Source organism: Camponotus floridanus, unplaced genomic scaffold (genome assembly GCF_003227725.1).
Source record: "Camponotus floridanus strain SB8 unplaced genomic scaffold, Cflo_v7.5 scaffold102, whole genome shotgun sequence".
NCBI lineage: Eukaryota > Metazoa > Arthropoda > Insecta > Hymenoptera > Formicidae > Camponotus > Camponotus floridanus.
This window is the reverse complement of record NW_020229218.1, coordinates 247,049-264,548: the sequence shown is the minus strand read 5'-3', so window position 1 is coordinate 264,548 and position 17,500 is coordinate 247,049. Positions and strand designations below refer to the sequence as shown.

Sequence of the window (17,500 nt, the reverse complement as noted above, 5' to 3'; positions counted from 1 at the left end):
TGCGCCGGCCGGTATTACGGTCGTAGGAGTAGGGCGCGTAGGTTATACCGGTTCCCCGATCGTGGACGAAAACAGAGACGCGAGAGGAAACTACGATTATTCGACCTGGAAAGTATCGCGCGTCTGGGAGCGAAAAAAAACTAGAGATCCTTCTCTTGGCGGAGGACATAGCTTGCGAAGAATCGCGAGTCGAAACGATCGTGAATTTGCGCGATTTCGAAATCTCCGTAACGATTGAGTGAGCAAGCTGAATATCGAGTGTTCGTTTATTTGAAAAGTTTGGCACAAGCAGATAAGATCGGGTGTAAACTCTACTTGGATCTCAATTTCCTGTAAATCGCTTGTGCCTGTATGCAATGGGTTCGAAGGACGAGTGGGACTATTCCATCCAGAATGGTAAAATATTATAAATGTTTCTATAAAATTTGCGCGAATTGCACATTGCGTCGACGTTTATCGAGCAAGCAAAGTTATTCAAATTTAGTACGATTATAAAGCAATGTCATGTATAAATTTTATAAATTTTTGAGTAAGAATTATAGATGTGGAAAAATCAGTGGACAAATTTTGGAGAACAATAATTTTTTTTTTGCAAAATTTGTAATTTTCTGAAAATTAGTTTGCACAATTATGATTATCACATTGATTATTTTCTTTTAAATTGAGCGTTGCATTTGATTCTGCATGGTTTACCTCGTGCATTCTGATAAGACCGTATCGAAATTATTGATTGACCACTTTGTCAATCGCCGTACATTCACGACCCATTCGTCATTCAATATGTATATAACCAGGATATTTTTGTATTAATGTTACAATCACTATGTACTAGCTAGCAATTGCACTAGCCTGGTGCCTCGTTCGCGGTTTACGATTAACTGTGGCGAATGAACGTGTTAGCGATAACACTTATCACCGGAATTAATTGAATCAGAGTTGCGGAAGACATGAATTACAATGAATTAATTTCAATTTGAAAATTAATTTCATTGTAAATTAGTCAGAATTTTCTTTTCCTTAAAAGGAACATAATTAAAGGATGACATTAAAATCTATATTTATATTTTAAATAAACGCACGTATGTAAACTGACTAATTAAAATCTTGACGGAAAAAATATCCTTAAATTAAATATTTTTCCTTTCATTTCTGGCAAAATTATTTTTTACGATGAAATTATATTTCTTATTTGTTCTTTATCGCGACACGACTCTGACAAGTTGGACAATGGGCTCTTTGGGTTTTTCATTTTGTCGTATCCTTGAGCGTTGTCTTAGGCTATATTAAATGTAACGGTAATAACGGAAAATATGGTGGCACACGTGTGTAAATCTTTTTCTTTTATTCTTAAAAACTTTCTCTTTTTCCCAGAAAAGTTTTCCAAATTGAAATCTTGCGGGAACTTTATGCTTTGAGAATCACGCGACATATGCGCTCGTTTTTCTCTTCCAAGACTTTTTTGTCGATCCTATTTAATTAACATTCATTTTAATTCGTGTATTTTTTTGAACGCGTGAAAATATGATCAAGTACGAGGCTTATTTATGCGAGATAAATTTCCTTTCCTGAAATTTAAGGAAGAGAAGTACAGCTTTTTTTCCCTCTTTTTCATTCATTTTCGGTCGATTTCGATTCGATTTCCGGATGGCACCGTCACAGGCTCACTGACCCGGGGCCATTGTCTTCTCGCTCGAATGCAGGGCGAACGGGCCGTGCCAAGCGACGGGGGAGAGGTGCTTTCCCCCGTAGCCTTCGCCGAGCGCACGAGGGGGCCACACGACTCTCCGCGGGTAAATGAAAATCAATAGTTTTCTTCCGTAGGCCGATGCACCTGTTCCCGCGGAAAGTACAGGCGCGCACGGACACACGTACACGGACGTGCAGCGATACGCACACGAATGCGGGGGGTCGCAGACCCAGTTTCACTTTGTTCCGTCGGGGTTGCCGTGCATGCCCCCGAAACGTCCTTAATCTCGAGTCAATTTGTCAGCGCTATCTTTTCGCCGATTGCGCGAAAGAGGGAGAGAGAGAGAGAGAGAGAAAGAAAGAAAGAGCGAAGCGCGCCGAGTATCGTAATTTGCATGCGTCCTCGGGATCGGCCCGTTGCCAAAAATGAGACGAAACTTCGCAGAGGGATGATTAAGTTATTTGACTCCTCGAATACGCGCGCAGTTTGGCCGCGGATGCCTCTTTGTGTAAGATTGATCGATGTTACTCGATCGTCGTGAATTATTCGGAAGACAACATCGTTCCCACGATGTTTCGCGATGTAATTGCGGATTGTATGTCGAGCGGCTTAGTTCCCCGAGGATTCATCTTGCTTCGCGATTTATAGACCGAATTATTCGAGCATCGATTAATCGGTTTTGTTTGCGAAATTATTTTTTCGATCATCTTACATGCGGATGACTTTCGGAGACAACGACGGGACGCGAAAGAGAATATTTTCATTTCTGGATCAATTCGGATTTTGAGTAATCGAGGTCGTTCTCCGATGCACGAAGTCACGTAACGCACGGTGATCCCCTTATTTGCGTATTCCGCCCGTTTCTCTAACGAGTACCGGAACATCGATTTTGATCGCGCTCGTATAAACGAAGATAGATGTTCCGTCTTATTTAATTAACATATGAGATACCTGCGGAATGATGAGGAGGATATTTTGCTTTAGTTTGACGACACGATTTATTTGGAGAAAATTACATAATTAATAATAATTGGAAATTAGAAAAGTGACACGCTAAAGCAAATTGTATAATCAAATTGGAGGCGATGTTTCCGAGAATAAACAGAGGGTTGAGAAATTGAAAATTAGCCTATACAAAAAAGTCTGATTGCTATTCGTATATATTCGTATATACTACATCGCGGCACTTTCTATCGATTTAGGTTACCGCCGAGGCGAATGCGATTTCAATCGAGCTTCTCTTCATTCGAGATAAAAATAGTAGAAAAGAGAATGTGTTTTTATTACATTAAAAATAAAAAAAATACAAAACGCCGCTTCTTTTTTCGCTTCCGATATGCGAAGCGTATTTGACACCTACGAGTGTAAATGCAATTTTTATAGATCCTTTCTGTGAGAGGGAATCTCGCGCAATCTCGCAAACGCTTATTTTATTATTTACGAAGCTCTTTCGCCCACGAAACGCGCTTTCCATGGGAATTTGCACCTCGTTACAGGCTACAAGAGCGTATATTTCATCGATCGTGTTCGGTCTACAAGTAATATAAATCGCGCATTCGAGCCGTATCTACCTTAGCACTGTTGTGAGAATATAAACCGGCGGAAAAGAAAGTACAGGAGACAATCGAGATGCGGAGAAATCATCTCGCGAGCAGCGCGACGCTGTCAATCGCATCGTCCTTCAGTCTCGACGATTAACTTGCAAATTGTCTGCCGACTGATGGCTGCCATTCGCGCTTATTATGCACAAAGCTGAAACTTATACAGTGTACGTGACTTATTTGCCCGTCGTAATTGTCAATTCTATAACGAAGAGCCTTTTCTCTTCTACATTAAATATAATTTAATGTAAATATATATTTAAATTTAATTATATTTAAATTAATATACTTCCAAAGATGTATGTAAAATATTAGAATATAGTTGCACATATCTTTCGAAACATCGAATATCGATAAGATAATTATTCGCGTGAATCTTTATTGGAAAAAAAGATCGAAGTTTTTGATTCGTCAAACGTGAATATTGTAAGAAGAAAAATTCCTTGCTATTAAATATTGCAACGCATTAAGGTGTAAATAATGTAACGATTCCACAATAGACATCATTAAATATCACGCGTAGGATAATGACGAAGCGTGACATTATTCTGTTGTTAAATGACCATCATCTTTCATACGTAACATAATATTATACGTAACATAATATTATACATAACATAATATTACGTTTCTGATTGATGGCCTCAAGATATATTTATAGCATTAATAATGCATGAATAGAAAAAAAAACGTGCACCTGCAGAAAATGTATTAATCTTCTCGATTGATTGGAAAGCATTATAAAATCAGAAGGAGGAGGAAAGCATTATAAAGTCAGAAGGAGGAGGTCTCAAGAAGGAGAGAGAAAGAAAAATTTTTATTAACTATATTTTTAGTAAATACCGGTTTTTCAGCCTTTACGTTTTTTGAGACTCATTGAATAGCGGCGCAAGGTTGAACGAACTTTTAAACGAACGTTCTCACTATTTGCTTTGCTGCGAGACCAAAGTAACGACATTTAAATTGTCATGTGTACCGATAATATTGTTCGTCGAAATTACTCAAAACGACGCAAAAAATGGACATTCAGGTATAGAGGTTACTTAAACTGCACGTAGACACTCTTGGCAATAATAAATGATAAATCGGAGATAAATCAGAAATAAATCAACTATCTCTGATTTATCTCTATCGTATTTTCGAACCGGTTGCAATCCGCTGATAATTGTCACCGATTAGCCGATAGGAAAATAAATATCGAACATGAGCTTCGTTATCGAATGTGCTGCTTTTCAAACCGGTTAAGCGGCTACCGTGAGCGCGTTTTATTGCTACTACATCTATCCTTCAATGGAGATTCACGTGACGCCGATCTCAATGTCGTCGATGGATTTATTATGCTCTTACATTTTATGGATGACTGATTCGTTTCATTCCGCAAAGTCTCAATTTTATAGCCGATTATGCAAATATCACTATTCCACGTTTATTGAAATACGATGGGTATTAAAATCAAGGATGTGATCTTGAAAATCTCTATAATGTCTCGCTATATAATTTTATTATATTGTCGGAGAAATTAATAATAAAATTTTTAAAATTAATAATAATTTTTTAAATATCTGTCCTTTATATTCTTGATCTCGTAACGTCCAGATATAAATGACTTCAAATCATAATCTCTTTTTCTCTCGAAATACAATTTTACTTATTGATATATTTATTTATTCTCATGCTATATGTGAAAAGGGCGATTACATAAATAAAATTAAACACGCATATAATAGAAACGCAAAAACTATAAAAAGCTATGTCGAACGGATATATGATGAAGATATAATTATTTAATTTCGCGTAATTTCAGTCTTGTGGCAATCAATTGATCACAAGTCTGTATTATTCGGTAGAAAAGAAGAAAGATGAATCCTGCACGCATGAGTGCGTTTAGGATGCGTGATGCACGTTATGTCATCTCGGAATTGTCACATGAGATCTAGTGAAAATTGACGATGATTACAGAGAAATATTACAGAGAAATTATCAAGTTGTCTCTTACGTCTTGACGCAAATCGATGTCTGTTTAATTCGCGCGACGCAATTTTCTCATGGCCGTTCCTACCTTTCGTACGCTTGAATCTCTTCGATATCTAATTATATCGCAAATAATCGTTGAAATCATGCGGTTCCCGATAAAGAGAAATTAATATGGCGATACATTACATATGCTGATAACGAAAATGTGAGATTACTAGAGATAATATACTTGATTAGCTCTTTCGCGTCTGTTAAATTGATATTTAACCAGATATTCGCAAACGTGTTCTTTTTCTGAACTCTAATTGAAATTGCACATATAACATTCGTTGAAAAGATAATAAATTATATAAGTTTAACATATAATCCTTCATAGCTTTCGTAGGTTATCTCTAAGTCATTTATCGCTTTGCTAATAACATCGTAAAACCAGGAAATGTTATTGCTTCTGCAAATATTATTCTCATATTTTCGTGCGAACAAATAAGTGGAGGACAAAACTCTACAGAGATCGAAGGTGATAAACGTGTAAACCAGGATTTTCATAAAAGCGAATTTTTATCAATTATCAACACGTGATAGTATATCGTGAAAAAGAGTGTCTTTGCTAACGTCGAGTCTTTTTAATTTATTTATAGCGAAAACTCATATCACAGAATTATTCTGCAATATTATCTTGTCGCGAACGTGCCGTGTTTCATTCTCAGTGAGAGATTCGTATTTGCAAGTCAAACATAAGAAACGAATAATCAGTCGTCTATCTTGATTCGCTGATTATTATCTTACATTTGCCGGAATCCTTATCGATCCCGACACTCTTCATCTGTCGCTTACGTAATAGATTTTACGCTATAATTGACTCGATTTTTCTCCTCTCTTTCGCAGGACCCAGCACGTGGGTAACGAAGTTCCCCATGGCTGCCGGCTCCAGGCAAAGCCCGGTCAACATCGAGACGAAACGGGCGGAATCCGATCACGAAGCTCTAAGCAGCAAGCCATTGCGTTGGAAGTATCCGGCTACAGCTTCCCGAAAGCTGGTTAATCCCGGTTATTGTTGGCGAGTGGATACTGCGGGCGAAGGCACATGTGAGTATTTTAGATACCCTTCTCCCTTCTTTCCTTCTCTATTCGTTCTTTTTAGATACCTTAAGAGAGTTGACGCAAAACCTTTTCAGACTCCCTTTTTTTTTTCTTATTGAAATAAATTTATCACGGATTTTTTCGAGCAAAAAACCACCATGGTATGAATGATGCATCTCGCTCCAGATTTCGTTATATTTAAAGACCACCAATGACTAAAATCAATGACGGAAGTGTTCTCGTTTCCGCGATCGCAATCGAAGCTCGGAATCGCAGATGAAATTACATGGATAAAAATGCGATGTATTGCGAAATCGGTGCAGAGCGCATTCATCTAGAAATCACACGGCGATCCAGTATAATTTTAGATGATTGTTTACGATATCTGGCCTTGCGTTCCATCTTCGCATTTATAAACATTAATGCGCTGGCAGCGATGCCGAACGGGATTTAGCTTAGTCGGGACAATCTGCGTGAGAGAAGCGTGTTTTCTTTCTCTCGACACAACACACAAACGATTTACGTAAGGAAATGCTTTTTATTAATTTCGTGCATCATGCATGAGCCTTACGTAAGAAACGGAACAGGGTTTCACGGCACGATTCGTTTGCAAGACTCCCTCTGCGACTATTTGCAAAAACGCAGATGCAGGTGCAGAATCGGCATATCATTACACGCGAGGTACACGCAGCCGCAAATCAACCGCACGCGACAAGATGAACTAAAGGCCCGTCTATTCGCGGGACGCAAACGCAGAGGAATGACGTGTGTCATCGCACGCAGATACAAATCAACCGCACGCAACGAGCTGCGACGACTCATCATTCATGATGGTCATCCCACACTTCTCCTTTGTCTTTTTATAATCTCACAAGTCGGACCTTGCATTCAATATAGACAAAACAGCCTTGCGTTATTCTCTATGAAATTTCTCGCGAATAAACTGGTCTTTACGTATTTTGAAAATATGATGAGAGAGAATATATCGCTCGCATAAATAACGGTCGTAAAATGCGACGCGTGTACAGATGAATGTATATTCTACTTCGTCGTCGTTTATATCGTTTTAACGAAGGCTCCTCACTGTCGACTTCGTGCCACTTAGAGAGGGCTTTTACCTTCGCCGAGTGCTCGGGGCGTAGTCGAAATGAGGACGACCGTGCGCCGTGGCGTATTATGTGTATTCATATGTGGCACGAAGTGGCGCGGCGCTCTATAAGGCAATATGTGACACCGAACAATCGGTTGATAGAACGCCGATAGCGGAGTTACGACTTCGGCCAAGAATTCTCATTATCTTCCGCAGGCGAAGAGGAATTTGATTCATGAGGAAATTATCGCTGTCCGTTGTTGCATTCGATAGAAAAGAGGAATGATCGATAAAAAACGGGGTTTCTGTTACGTAAAATAAGTCCTGTCTCTTTTATTTCTCTATTTTTTAAAATTATCGCTGTCTTTTCTGCCGCACATTGCGAATAATTTTAGATTTCTCTACTGGGTTCGCGAAGAATTCTGCGGCTTTTAAAACTTGGCGTGACAAATTTTCCGCGAACAATTTATCACAGTCGAGGCGCGACAAAATGCGTCGCAGCGCGTCTGGTTCGCGCGATTCACCGGCGCAAATGAATGATACCGGCAACGATACATAGCATAACGATCCTCGTTATAGCCCCCGTGCAACCCACGTAGTTTGGCTGATCAAGCATATCCTGTAATAGAGCGTATGTATCTGTAAACGAAAATCCACACGGCCGTTTATTGGAGCTTCGCTGTAAAAGCTTGCTCCGAAAACTTCCACTTCCATTTCCTTTTACTTGGGGATTTAATTTATAAAAATCCTCTTCTTATTTATTCTTATTTTTTTTTATAACCGATATAAGAAATCTCTCAATTTTTATTGTCGACAGTTTTGAGCGGTGGACCGTTGATGGATGATGTCTACAAACTGGAGCAGTATCACTGTCACTGGGGATGTAGCGATTCCAGGGGATCGGAACATACGGTGGATGGACAAGCTTTCGCCGGAGAGGTAAAGCACAATGAATCTTTTACGAGCGTTAAAACTTTTGACATGTGATCAGACTGTCGTTAACTTTGCTCTTTCGACAAATAAATTTGTCGAAGAACAGCGAAGAATATTAATTTTTTTCTCGCTTTTACATTACTTCATACTTAATAACGTATGTCAAGCTCATTTGTAATCCAGCCACTTTGAGAGTATGATTCACTGTTTGCGATTATTCGTAGCTCGCTATGGCAGCATCGACCTTGTTCGCCATGTGCGATTATTTTCCCGAAGACACATACAAGCTCGTTCAAAGTTTTACACCGATGACTTATAAATGTATAAGTGATGAAATAGATAATTTTTTAATGGGAATAAAAATTTTACTCACTCTGAATATTATATAATACGGCCTATAAAGACGCTAATTAGAGATGTGTTATGTGACTGTAATGGTATAAAGCATCATTTGTCACATAAATAAAACGCTATTATCTCGTCCACACATCGCGTTAATAAATACGCCAACGTGTTAAAGGTCTTTATACATATGTTCTGGCAGTTGTGTGGGCTGAAAGCTGCATCGGGTTACAATGCGAAGAAACGAAACAAACGCGCTCGGAATGGAAACAATAATTGGCGTTATCATTGAAACTATCAGACTGCGTCGTTGAATAGGATAACGAGACCAGCACGTCCATCCTGGCCCGGGCATCGAGAGAACTCTCGTAGGCGAACAAACGCCCGATCGCGAAAAAGGATGCCAATAATTAACCGAGAACAATCGCGTATTTCCTGAAACACATATTTCCGACACGATCCCAGAATGGACTTTATCTTCATCGCGGGAATTTTTTCGAAAGCTCATACACTATATATAAGCTATATATACTTACCATACATTTGTATACTTGATAAATAGATTATGCAATCATCTACGTAACGGTGTGTTTGCAATCTTTCATAAATAGTTGACTTCAACTATTGACCCTGTTTGCGATAGAGAAAATATCGAGACTCGCATAATGCATGGAAAGTTTCCTCGTCACACATGACAGATTCAACGAGCGAAGAAGACACTTTTGAGATTCCTTTCCTGTAGTGATTGTAAATTTCCTTGAGCGACCGCGCGATTTAATACATTGACGACTTTGAAGTTTGATGTTAATTAAACGACTCGAATTTAAACGCATTAGCAAGTCAATTGGCGATTGCAATGCGCTCGCATTCGATTGCTACGCACGTCCGTCTTCGATGCACTTAGAACGGATGCACAGAACGAATACATTCTTTCCTGTCCTGGACATACGCACATGACGTTCGCTTTATCGAAAAAAAATTCTAGGCGACGATATCTCTCCTGACGATCACGGGAAACCGGGTCGGTCGGATATCCGTGGAATTTCAACGTCCAGAGCCGATTACGTAATTCCTCTAACGACCATCCCTCGAACGCAATTATCATTTATTGATACCGATAAAGTTCTTTGTTGTACTATCATTCGATGAAATGTGGAATAATTAAAGTTGAAAGGGAATACTGGGTAATTTAAGCGAGACAATTTATCACTAATAATCATCAGTGCTCTCTTTGTTAACATAAAAACATATAAAATGACATTTCGTAATTGATTGTTTGAAGAGACGATTAGACACTCGTGGTAGACCTGTCCTTTCGCTCCTCCCAGTTGATTGCTCTCTATTAAATTTAATACGCGTAATTTAGATTCATTAAAAGACGCCGTTTGTTTCAGCTGCATCTGGTGCACTGGAACACCAGCAAGTACAAGACTTTCGGCGAAGCTGCGAAAGCTTCCGATGGTTTGGCAGTCCTGGGAGTCTTCCTTAAGGTTGGTGATGCGATATAATAGTTTCAATAATTGCGAGCAAATTGGAAAAATTTTCTTCAAAAGATGAGAGTAATCACTCTATTTTATTTATATTACACATAAAGAGTATTAATTTATATATCTCAGACACTTGGTTTTTGGCTTACATCGAATTTTTGTACAAGCGTGTTCGGATGCAAATGATACGCGCGGAAGCCGTACCTTATTTTAAAAGGGATTCTAATTCGTTTACATGTCGCCAGGTCATGTATTTATAGTTACTTAAGCTTTCATACAAGACAAGCGAACCGCACAAATAGAATCCATATGCGTGTGTTGGAAGTATTATCACCGATCGCCGTCGAATGGTCGATTATGTAAACACGCGAGACACGTCCGGGGACATAATTATATGGTCGTCGTATATCGAGCACGAGATACGTATACCTTTTTGTCAACTACAAGACCAGTTGTCGTTTACGACAGAAAGAACATTTTCCGATAGGCTCTTCCGCTTTACTTTATGCTCAACATTTGGATTGCGACTCGCGGTATCCGGTGGAAAGAAATCGCGACGTGCTCGCGGTGATTAAGAAATGAATTTTTTGAATAAATAATATTTCTTAATTAAAATCGAGAAAATAGACGCGTAAACTTGAAGACACAAAAACTCGTCGAGCTTTCCGCTTCTCACGAGGTACCGCGATTATCTCTTACGTAACGTTGCACTGCAGTTTCGTGATACGTTAAGGTCGCGCGTGAGGAACGTATGTATCGTAAGGAAATTTATGCGCCACGTGCAACGGCGACGTGTCAGACAATTCGAAAAATGTCGTTGCGCAATTGATAATCAACGTCGGCTCGATGTCGAGCATTTTTACAGTTCCTGCTATTTATGCTACTCGAAATGTCTGACAATTTTCCAAACGTTATCTACTTTGCCGCTTAAAAGTATCCAGGATCCAGATAAGGGAACTTTTAAGTTCGAGATAATTTTTAAACCTCTTGTGATGAGTCACGTATGAGGATACGGATAAATAAGTTTACGGAACGCGTAGTTTTGAGACGCCTTGTACATATAATTATTTTGCTGATGACGTTGATTGAAGATGACCTATCATTTCAGCGAGACCGTTATTCGTTTCTTTTTGTGAAACTTGGTCATTTGTCAAAATATCTCTAATTTTTTTTTGCTCGTAGGTCGGCAAGACTCATGAAGAAATGGACAAGATTGCGCGTTTGTTGCCGTACGTCTCGCACAAGGACGAGGTCGTAGAAATTACGGAACCTATTGACCCTGGTAAACTCCTTCCCGGTAAGTCAACATCGCACGATGCAATTTGGTGAATTGCCTCTTTGATAAGATATTCCGTTTATTCGTGATACATAGTGCCCGTGATCCATGTCCTTGTTGTTTCTCTTGTAATATTCAATCGTATCGGTAGTTGGAACTTGTTTGCGAATGTCGATCCGATAATAGGTGTAATAGTCCCGATCTATGTTAATTAATTAATTCGGAGCAAAAAAGATACGAAATTGAGTTGAAATAGTTTCGATTTATTTAATTTTTAATTGACTCGTATTCTTGATATACATTTTAATAATTGATTTAGAACATTATTTTCTTAAATCAATCAATAAAAATGTCAAAGATTTTAATCAAAGATTTTATTAAAGATAATTAGTATTTAAATTCAAAATTGTATGCATATTATTTTTTTACTTTTAAATATGATCTTTAATCTACAAAAAGTGAACAAGTATGACTCTTGCTAAAAAATAAAAATATTTATTTAATAAAAAAAAATTACGTTCTGAGAGTTTATCATATAATATTATACACGTAATATATGTAAAATACATTTTAAAATATTATTGATTGAGAATCATTACTATTAACTAATTTTTTCAGCGAGATTTCATTGTTTGTTTTATGAATGATTGAAATCACTGCTTGTGATAAACACTGAATCCATTTAAGAAAATAACATTGTTAAATAATAACAAAGCATTCCTTCCTCAAATCTATACGCGCCTTGTCACGGGAGCAATTATCATTTCACTTTAAATGACATTCGCCACGTGTGCCTCCGCATTAACGTTACTAATGAGGTTTTTCCCGCATTTACGCGTTCGTGTCACGCAGTGCGTGGTGGACGGGCTGGCACGCAGAGATGCGTGAACCCGTGCATGCGCTGGGCCGACCGAATCATACCACGCCACGAGAATAAATGGGATTTCCAAGGTTTGTATCGCCTTGGAGATAAAAAGAGAGAGAGAGAGAGAGAGAGAGAGAAAGAGATGCTGCGCGCTTCTTCTCGCTTCTTTGCAGCATCGCCTCTCGAAGAAGCTTTACGGTTATTTTTAAGCAGCTGATTTCCTGAAGCCCTGCATGTCACACCACAGTCGAAGGAGAGATGGCATGTTGGGATTCATAGTGATCGATATTTCTTTTTCACGCTCCGAGATAAAGAGACATATTTATCATTTGAAGATGCAGCGTTTCTTGCAAAGCATATTTCTTTATGGATTTTTGCCAAGGATTTATTAAAATTTTTCAACTTTTGTGCGATAAGATATATACATGTGTTTGTCTGTACTGAATAGCACTTATATACGTTAGTCCTCGCAATTTAATCTTGATCAAAGCGCACGATCCTTTATATTTCATAAGTGACACAATATTATATTTTTTTTGCACGTTTTATATTTCAAGTATCTTCATACGTGTAGATCTTTATCTCCAAATATTACCACCTAATATCCTCGTTACTTAGTGATATTAGTGTTATTTATCAATATTATTTCGAAGAAATATTTTTTGAATGACACCGATGACATCGAAAGATAAGAGACGATGGAGTATTCGTACTTATACAAAAAATATTGCTATGCCAGAGAATAATACATTAATCAAATTGTATAATTCTACTCTCGACATAGTTTCTTCCCTTATTAAACTTTAATTCACACGAGATATGTGGCAGAAATATTTCCGTAACTTGAAACAATATTAAAATGAGAGAATCAAACTCGAGATATATATTTCTAAATTAAATTCAATGATTATTTCGAAATTAATTTCGCTACAATAAAAGGTGCATAAATCTAGAATCTTACAATGATTTCTGTCGCGCTAAAATTTTATCAAATGACATATTGTTATTGATATGAGCAATCATCTGGACATCATTTCTTCATCGCATTGCTTTAATCGTCAGCTTAAAAATTGGTCGCTTTAATTTGTCGCACGATTGCGAGAAATTATCTTAAATTTTCTTTTCTTTTCTGGTTTAGATGATAACGGCTACTGGACGTACTTGGGCTCGCTGACGACGCCGCCATGCAACGAGAGCGTCACTTGGATCCTCTTCAAAAAGTATATCGAGGTGTCCCACCATCAGTTGAACATTTTCCGCAATCTGCGAAAGTTTCCACGTGGCGAGGAGTGCCCGTGCCACGAGAATCACGGAGCGGTAAGCTTCGGCGCTTCTTTTAATATATTTATTCCTTGAATCATAACTTTTCCCATTCATCCTTCATCGAGACTTTGCACGCAAGTGCAACGATCGGACATCTTTTCCTTATTTAACAAGAATTGCAACGATTCCTCGTATCGCTTTCCATACGTCCTCCCGTGCTTCCTCTCCTCGTTTGATAAATGAACGGCGATGAATGGCGATGAACGTGACGACGAACGCCTCTGCGGCGCCGCGATTACCATTTTCCAGCCGCGCGATACATATCTTGTTTTTCTCCCTTCTCCTTTTTCTTCGGCCGATATACATGAAAGTACCGAGTGGAGCTGTATGATGCTCGGCTATTTTTAGGCGTCCGCAGGACGTCGACGACCGCGACTGCGACGTCGTCTCGGCGACGGAACGGGAATACATTTCGAAGACACGACACACCTTCGTTTTTAATATCGATCTTTTTCTTGTCTGTCCCTCGTTACAGGTGATCAACAACTTTCGCCCACCGATGCCGTTGGGAAATCGCGTCTTGCGGGAATGCGGTAGCTTCTAAGCTTTTGTCTCTCCTCGCCCGGGAAATGAAAATGAACGAGAAAAAGAGAGGGCAGGGATAATCGTCAGGCTCTCCTCTTGGTTCTTGCGGATCATCGACCCCGAAGCGACGACTAATACAGTCGCTATCGAACGACAGCGTTCAACGTGCCTTTGGATTAATCAACGATTACACTCGCGTTACTTTACGCGAGATCCTGGCCTTCGTTGTTTCCTCGTAATTAAGTTTGCATCGCACGCGTAATCAATTCACTTGCGTTGAGAGACGGACTTTCGCAGCGAGAAGAAAATTCCTGTTACTCTACGAAAACGAATTAAAAATATTTGATAGTTTTAGCTCTCCTAACTCGACGTATTCTACATTTTTATTATTATTTGACATAATTATGCGATAAGTTGTAAATCGTAGAATGGGCTTGCATCATTATTAAATGTATTTCGGAACTATCGCATCTTTGTGCAGTATAAAACAAGCGCTGTTTACACGAAAATCGTATCACATATTTCTTTAAAAAAATATCATCGGTGTTCATCGATATTTTAAAAGACATTTTATTAGGTAGTTAGAAGATATCTTGCTAGAAGATATCTATATTAATTTTAAATTACAAATTCATTACAATTTCTTAATCGAATATGTTTTGATAAAGATACGAGATATTAACAGGAATGTAACTTAAAAAAAGATACATTCATTACTTCAGTAGATGCATTAACAGGTAATTAATGATCGTATTTTTGTCGTCGATTAAACTAGCTGAAATAAAATGTATAATTTTAATTGTTATTTATTGAAAAACTCTTTAGATAAAAAAATTCTTTCGATCAAAAGAGATCTTTTTTTTTCGACAAAAAGCAATTATCTTAAACCGCTCAAGTATCGTGAGTCTTTGGGGAGCGGTCATGATCAGGGACATCGTGTATAGTAGCTATCAAGTGTGTAAAACAATTTAATTTTAATTCAAGTGCAATTACGAGTGAAACGTAGAATAACAAGCGTCTGCTTTTCGCGCCTTGGGAATGTAGCTTTCTCGCTAATTAGAAACTACAATCCGCTTGTGCAATACTTGCGCGGCTACGAAAGGGGCGAGAAATGTGCCTACGCGTATGTATGTAGATATGCATTATTTCGCGATAGAGAATAAGACGAGATATAAATAATATTATGCGATGCAACAGTCATTATATCGCTATACACATTAGACTAATGTACAAAAATGGCAAGATGTAATTTTTAGATGTATACTCGCGATAAAATCAAATTCTGTTCGATCTCGATCCGTCCTCGGAGGCAGTCATCGACCAGATTCGCTTCCGCAAACCGACGCAACGTATAATGATGTATTGGGTATAATGATCTACCTTGAGTATGGATGCTATACGTTATATACATGTGATTTTTAAGAAATATCTGTCGTTCCATAACGGCATATTTATTATGAAGCAACGCGTACGATTGTTGACGCGCGAGAAATGTAAGACCCGAAAAAATCGTACGGCTCTTCATTCACAACTGTGCTCGTGTATATAGAATTTACGAGAGTAAATCCAACATAATTGCATTGCACAAGGTTTATTGCACTTGCATCACTGTGATGCAACAAGTGAGATGCTGATGTCGCTGTCACAGCGGCTTTTATCGCGAATGCGTCTTTAAGGTGTGTAGCAACAGGTGACAATTGATATGCAGCACAAATATCGAAGAGATGAGATAATTTTTCAAAGCTCGCTCTTTCAGAAAGAACGACAGAAGAAAAAATATATATATACAATATTTATATGTATATTAATTCTCTTAAAGAAATTTCTTCAATCTCTGCAATTATGATTTTTCGATTAACGCGAGAAAAATAATTTGACGGATTGAAAAAATTGGAATGGAAAATTGGATAATTTGACGGATTGAAAAAAAATTGGAAAAAATTCGGATTAATAAAATAATTGTGAGTGATTACAACTCTCGAGCGTCAACAATAGTTTTTAAAATAAATGCTATATATACTTATTTAGATATATTTTGTGTCATACACTGATGAATTTTACGCATGTGCTGTTTTGTGCAACGTATGTTAAATACATTATTATTATGCTGACTACTTTATCGTATGTATTCTCAGGAATCGCTGTTTATATGTATTTCTATAAAATATATAAACATTTTCTTTTACCATCGCGTCCTTCGATTTTGGCTCATTTGCTAAACGCATATACGCCAATATTAAAATTATTGTTGGCGATGTAAAATATATATGTATTTCGTAGCTTCGACTGTGATAGAAGGAGCAAATAAAGATCGTTTCGTTTGTTCTTTTACGGCAATATTTGACGCCACATTATTTCGCGAATATCTAGCATATAAAAACACAAGATATAACTCTGCAAACATTGTGCACTTCTACTACGAGTTATACTTGGTATCGCATGAAAGGATACAAGGCTAACAACCGCTAATGCTCGTACCTGACTTTGATGTTCACCGTCGGTTGGGACCAGTTTCAGGGACGCGAGAAGGAAAACCAGTGTACGAGAGAAGGCATGACACGACGATACGTGGAATGACCGAGAAGAGGCCTTCCTTGATACGCCCCCAAGCTATATCTTGCATCAACGGCGCTGAAATGATACAATCGTGCACATGCGAATAAAAATACATAAGAGACCGATTGAAAAATGAAATTCTTACAAAATGAATTTCGTGCAGCGTTGTTTTTTTCAGCACGATTTCAAAACCTTAAGAAACGTTAATGCGTTTATTTCAATTATCTAGTTCCCTGTTAAATATCTTTTTTCCTGATATTAAATTTGCGAATCTTTTTAATTGTCATTCGCGAGCCTCGTCTCAAAAGATCGCGTCAGGATCTCGAGTTATGGAGTTGTGTTGGCTCGTGAAGAGAAAACTGTCTCCTCAGAACCGGTCAGTGCACGTGCATCGCATCTGACGATACATGTGCATCGTTGAGATTACTGCACTCCCTCTGAGACCGAATATATTTAGACTCGTTGCATTAGGCTAGAATAATATTTTGGATGATAGTGTAAATAATAAAGTTTTTGTTTTTATATAATTATATATAATGAATATCAATATAATTAGTAATAAATTCATTATATAATATTATATAACGAATTTATTATTAATTATATTGATATTCATATTCTTTGCTATAATACCGATTATATTTAAGAATAAATTTCTATTAAAATTAATTAAAAATAATATAAGATACGAGGGAGAAGCCTAAAATTTACAGTAGAATTAATGCTCCAGCAAGTTGCTAATATAGTTGCCAACGCGTTTG

General features: G+C 37.9%; 1 protein-coding gene across 1 annotated transcript; it reads left to right on the top strand.

Annotated features, from left to right (window-relative positions):
• The first annotated feature begins 9 nt into the window (after positions 1-9).
• On the top strand, positions 10-16,522 carry LOC105259274 (carbonic anhydrase 2). Its single transcript, XM_011271130.3, has 7 exons — positions 10-396; positions 6,148-6,348; positions 8,250-8,371; positions 10,102-10,197; positions 11,377-11,491; positions 13,474-13,652; positions 14,134-16,522. Exons 1-7 carry the CDS (start codon positions 357-359, stop codon positions 14,200-14,202), a joined length of 822 nt encoding a protein of 273 aa, XP_011269432.1. The 5' UTR covers positions 10-356; the 3' UTR covers positions 14,203-16,522.
• The last annotated feature ends 978 nt before the right edge of the window (positions 16,523-17,500 follow it).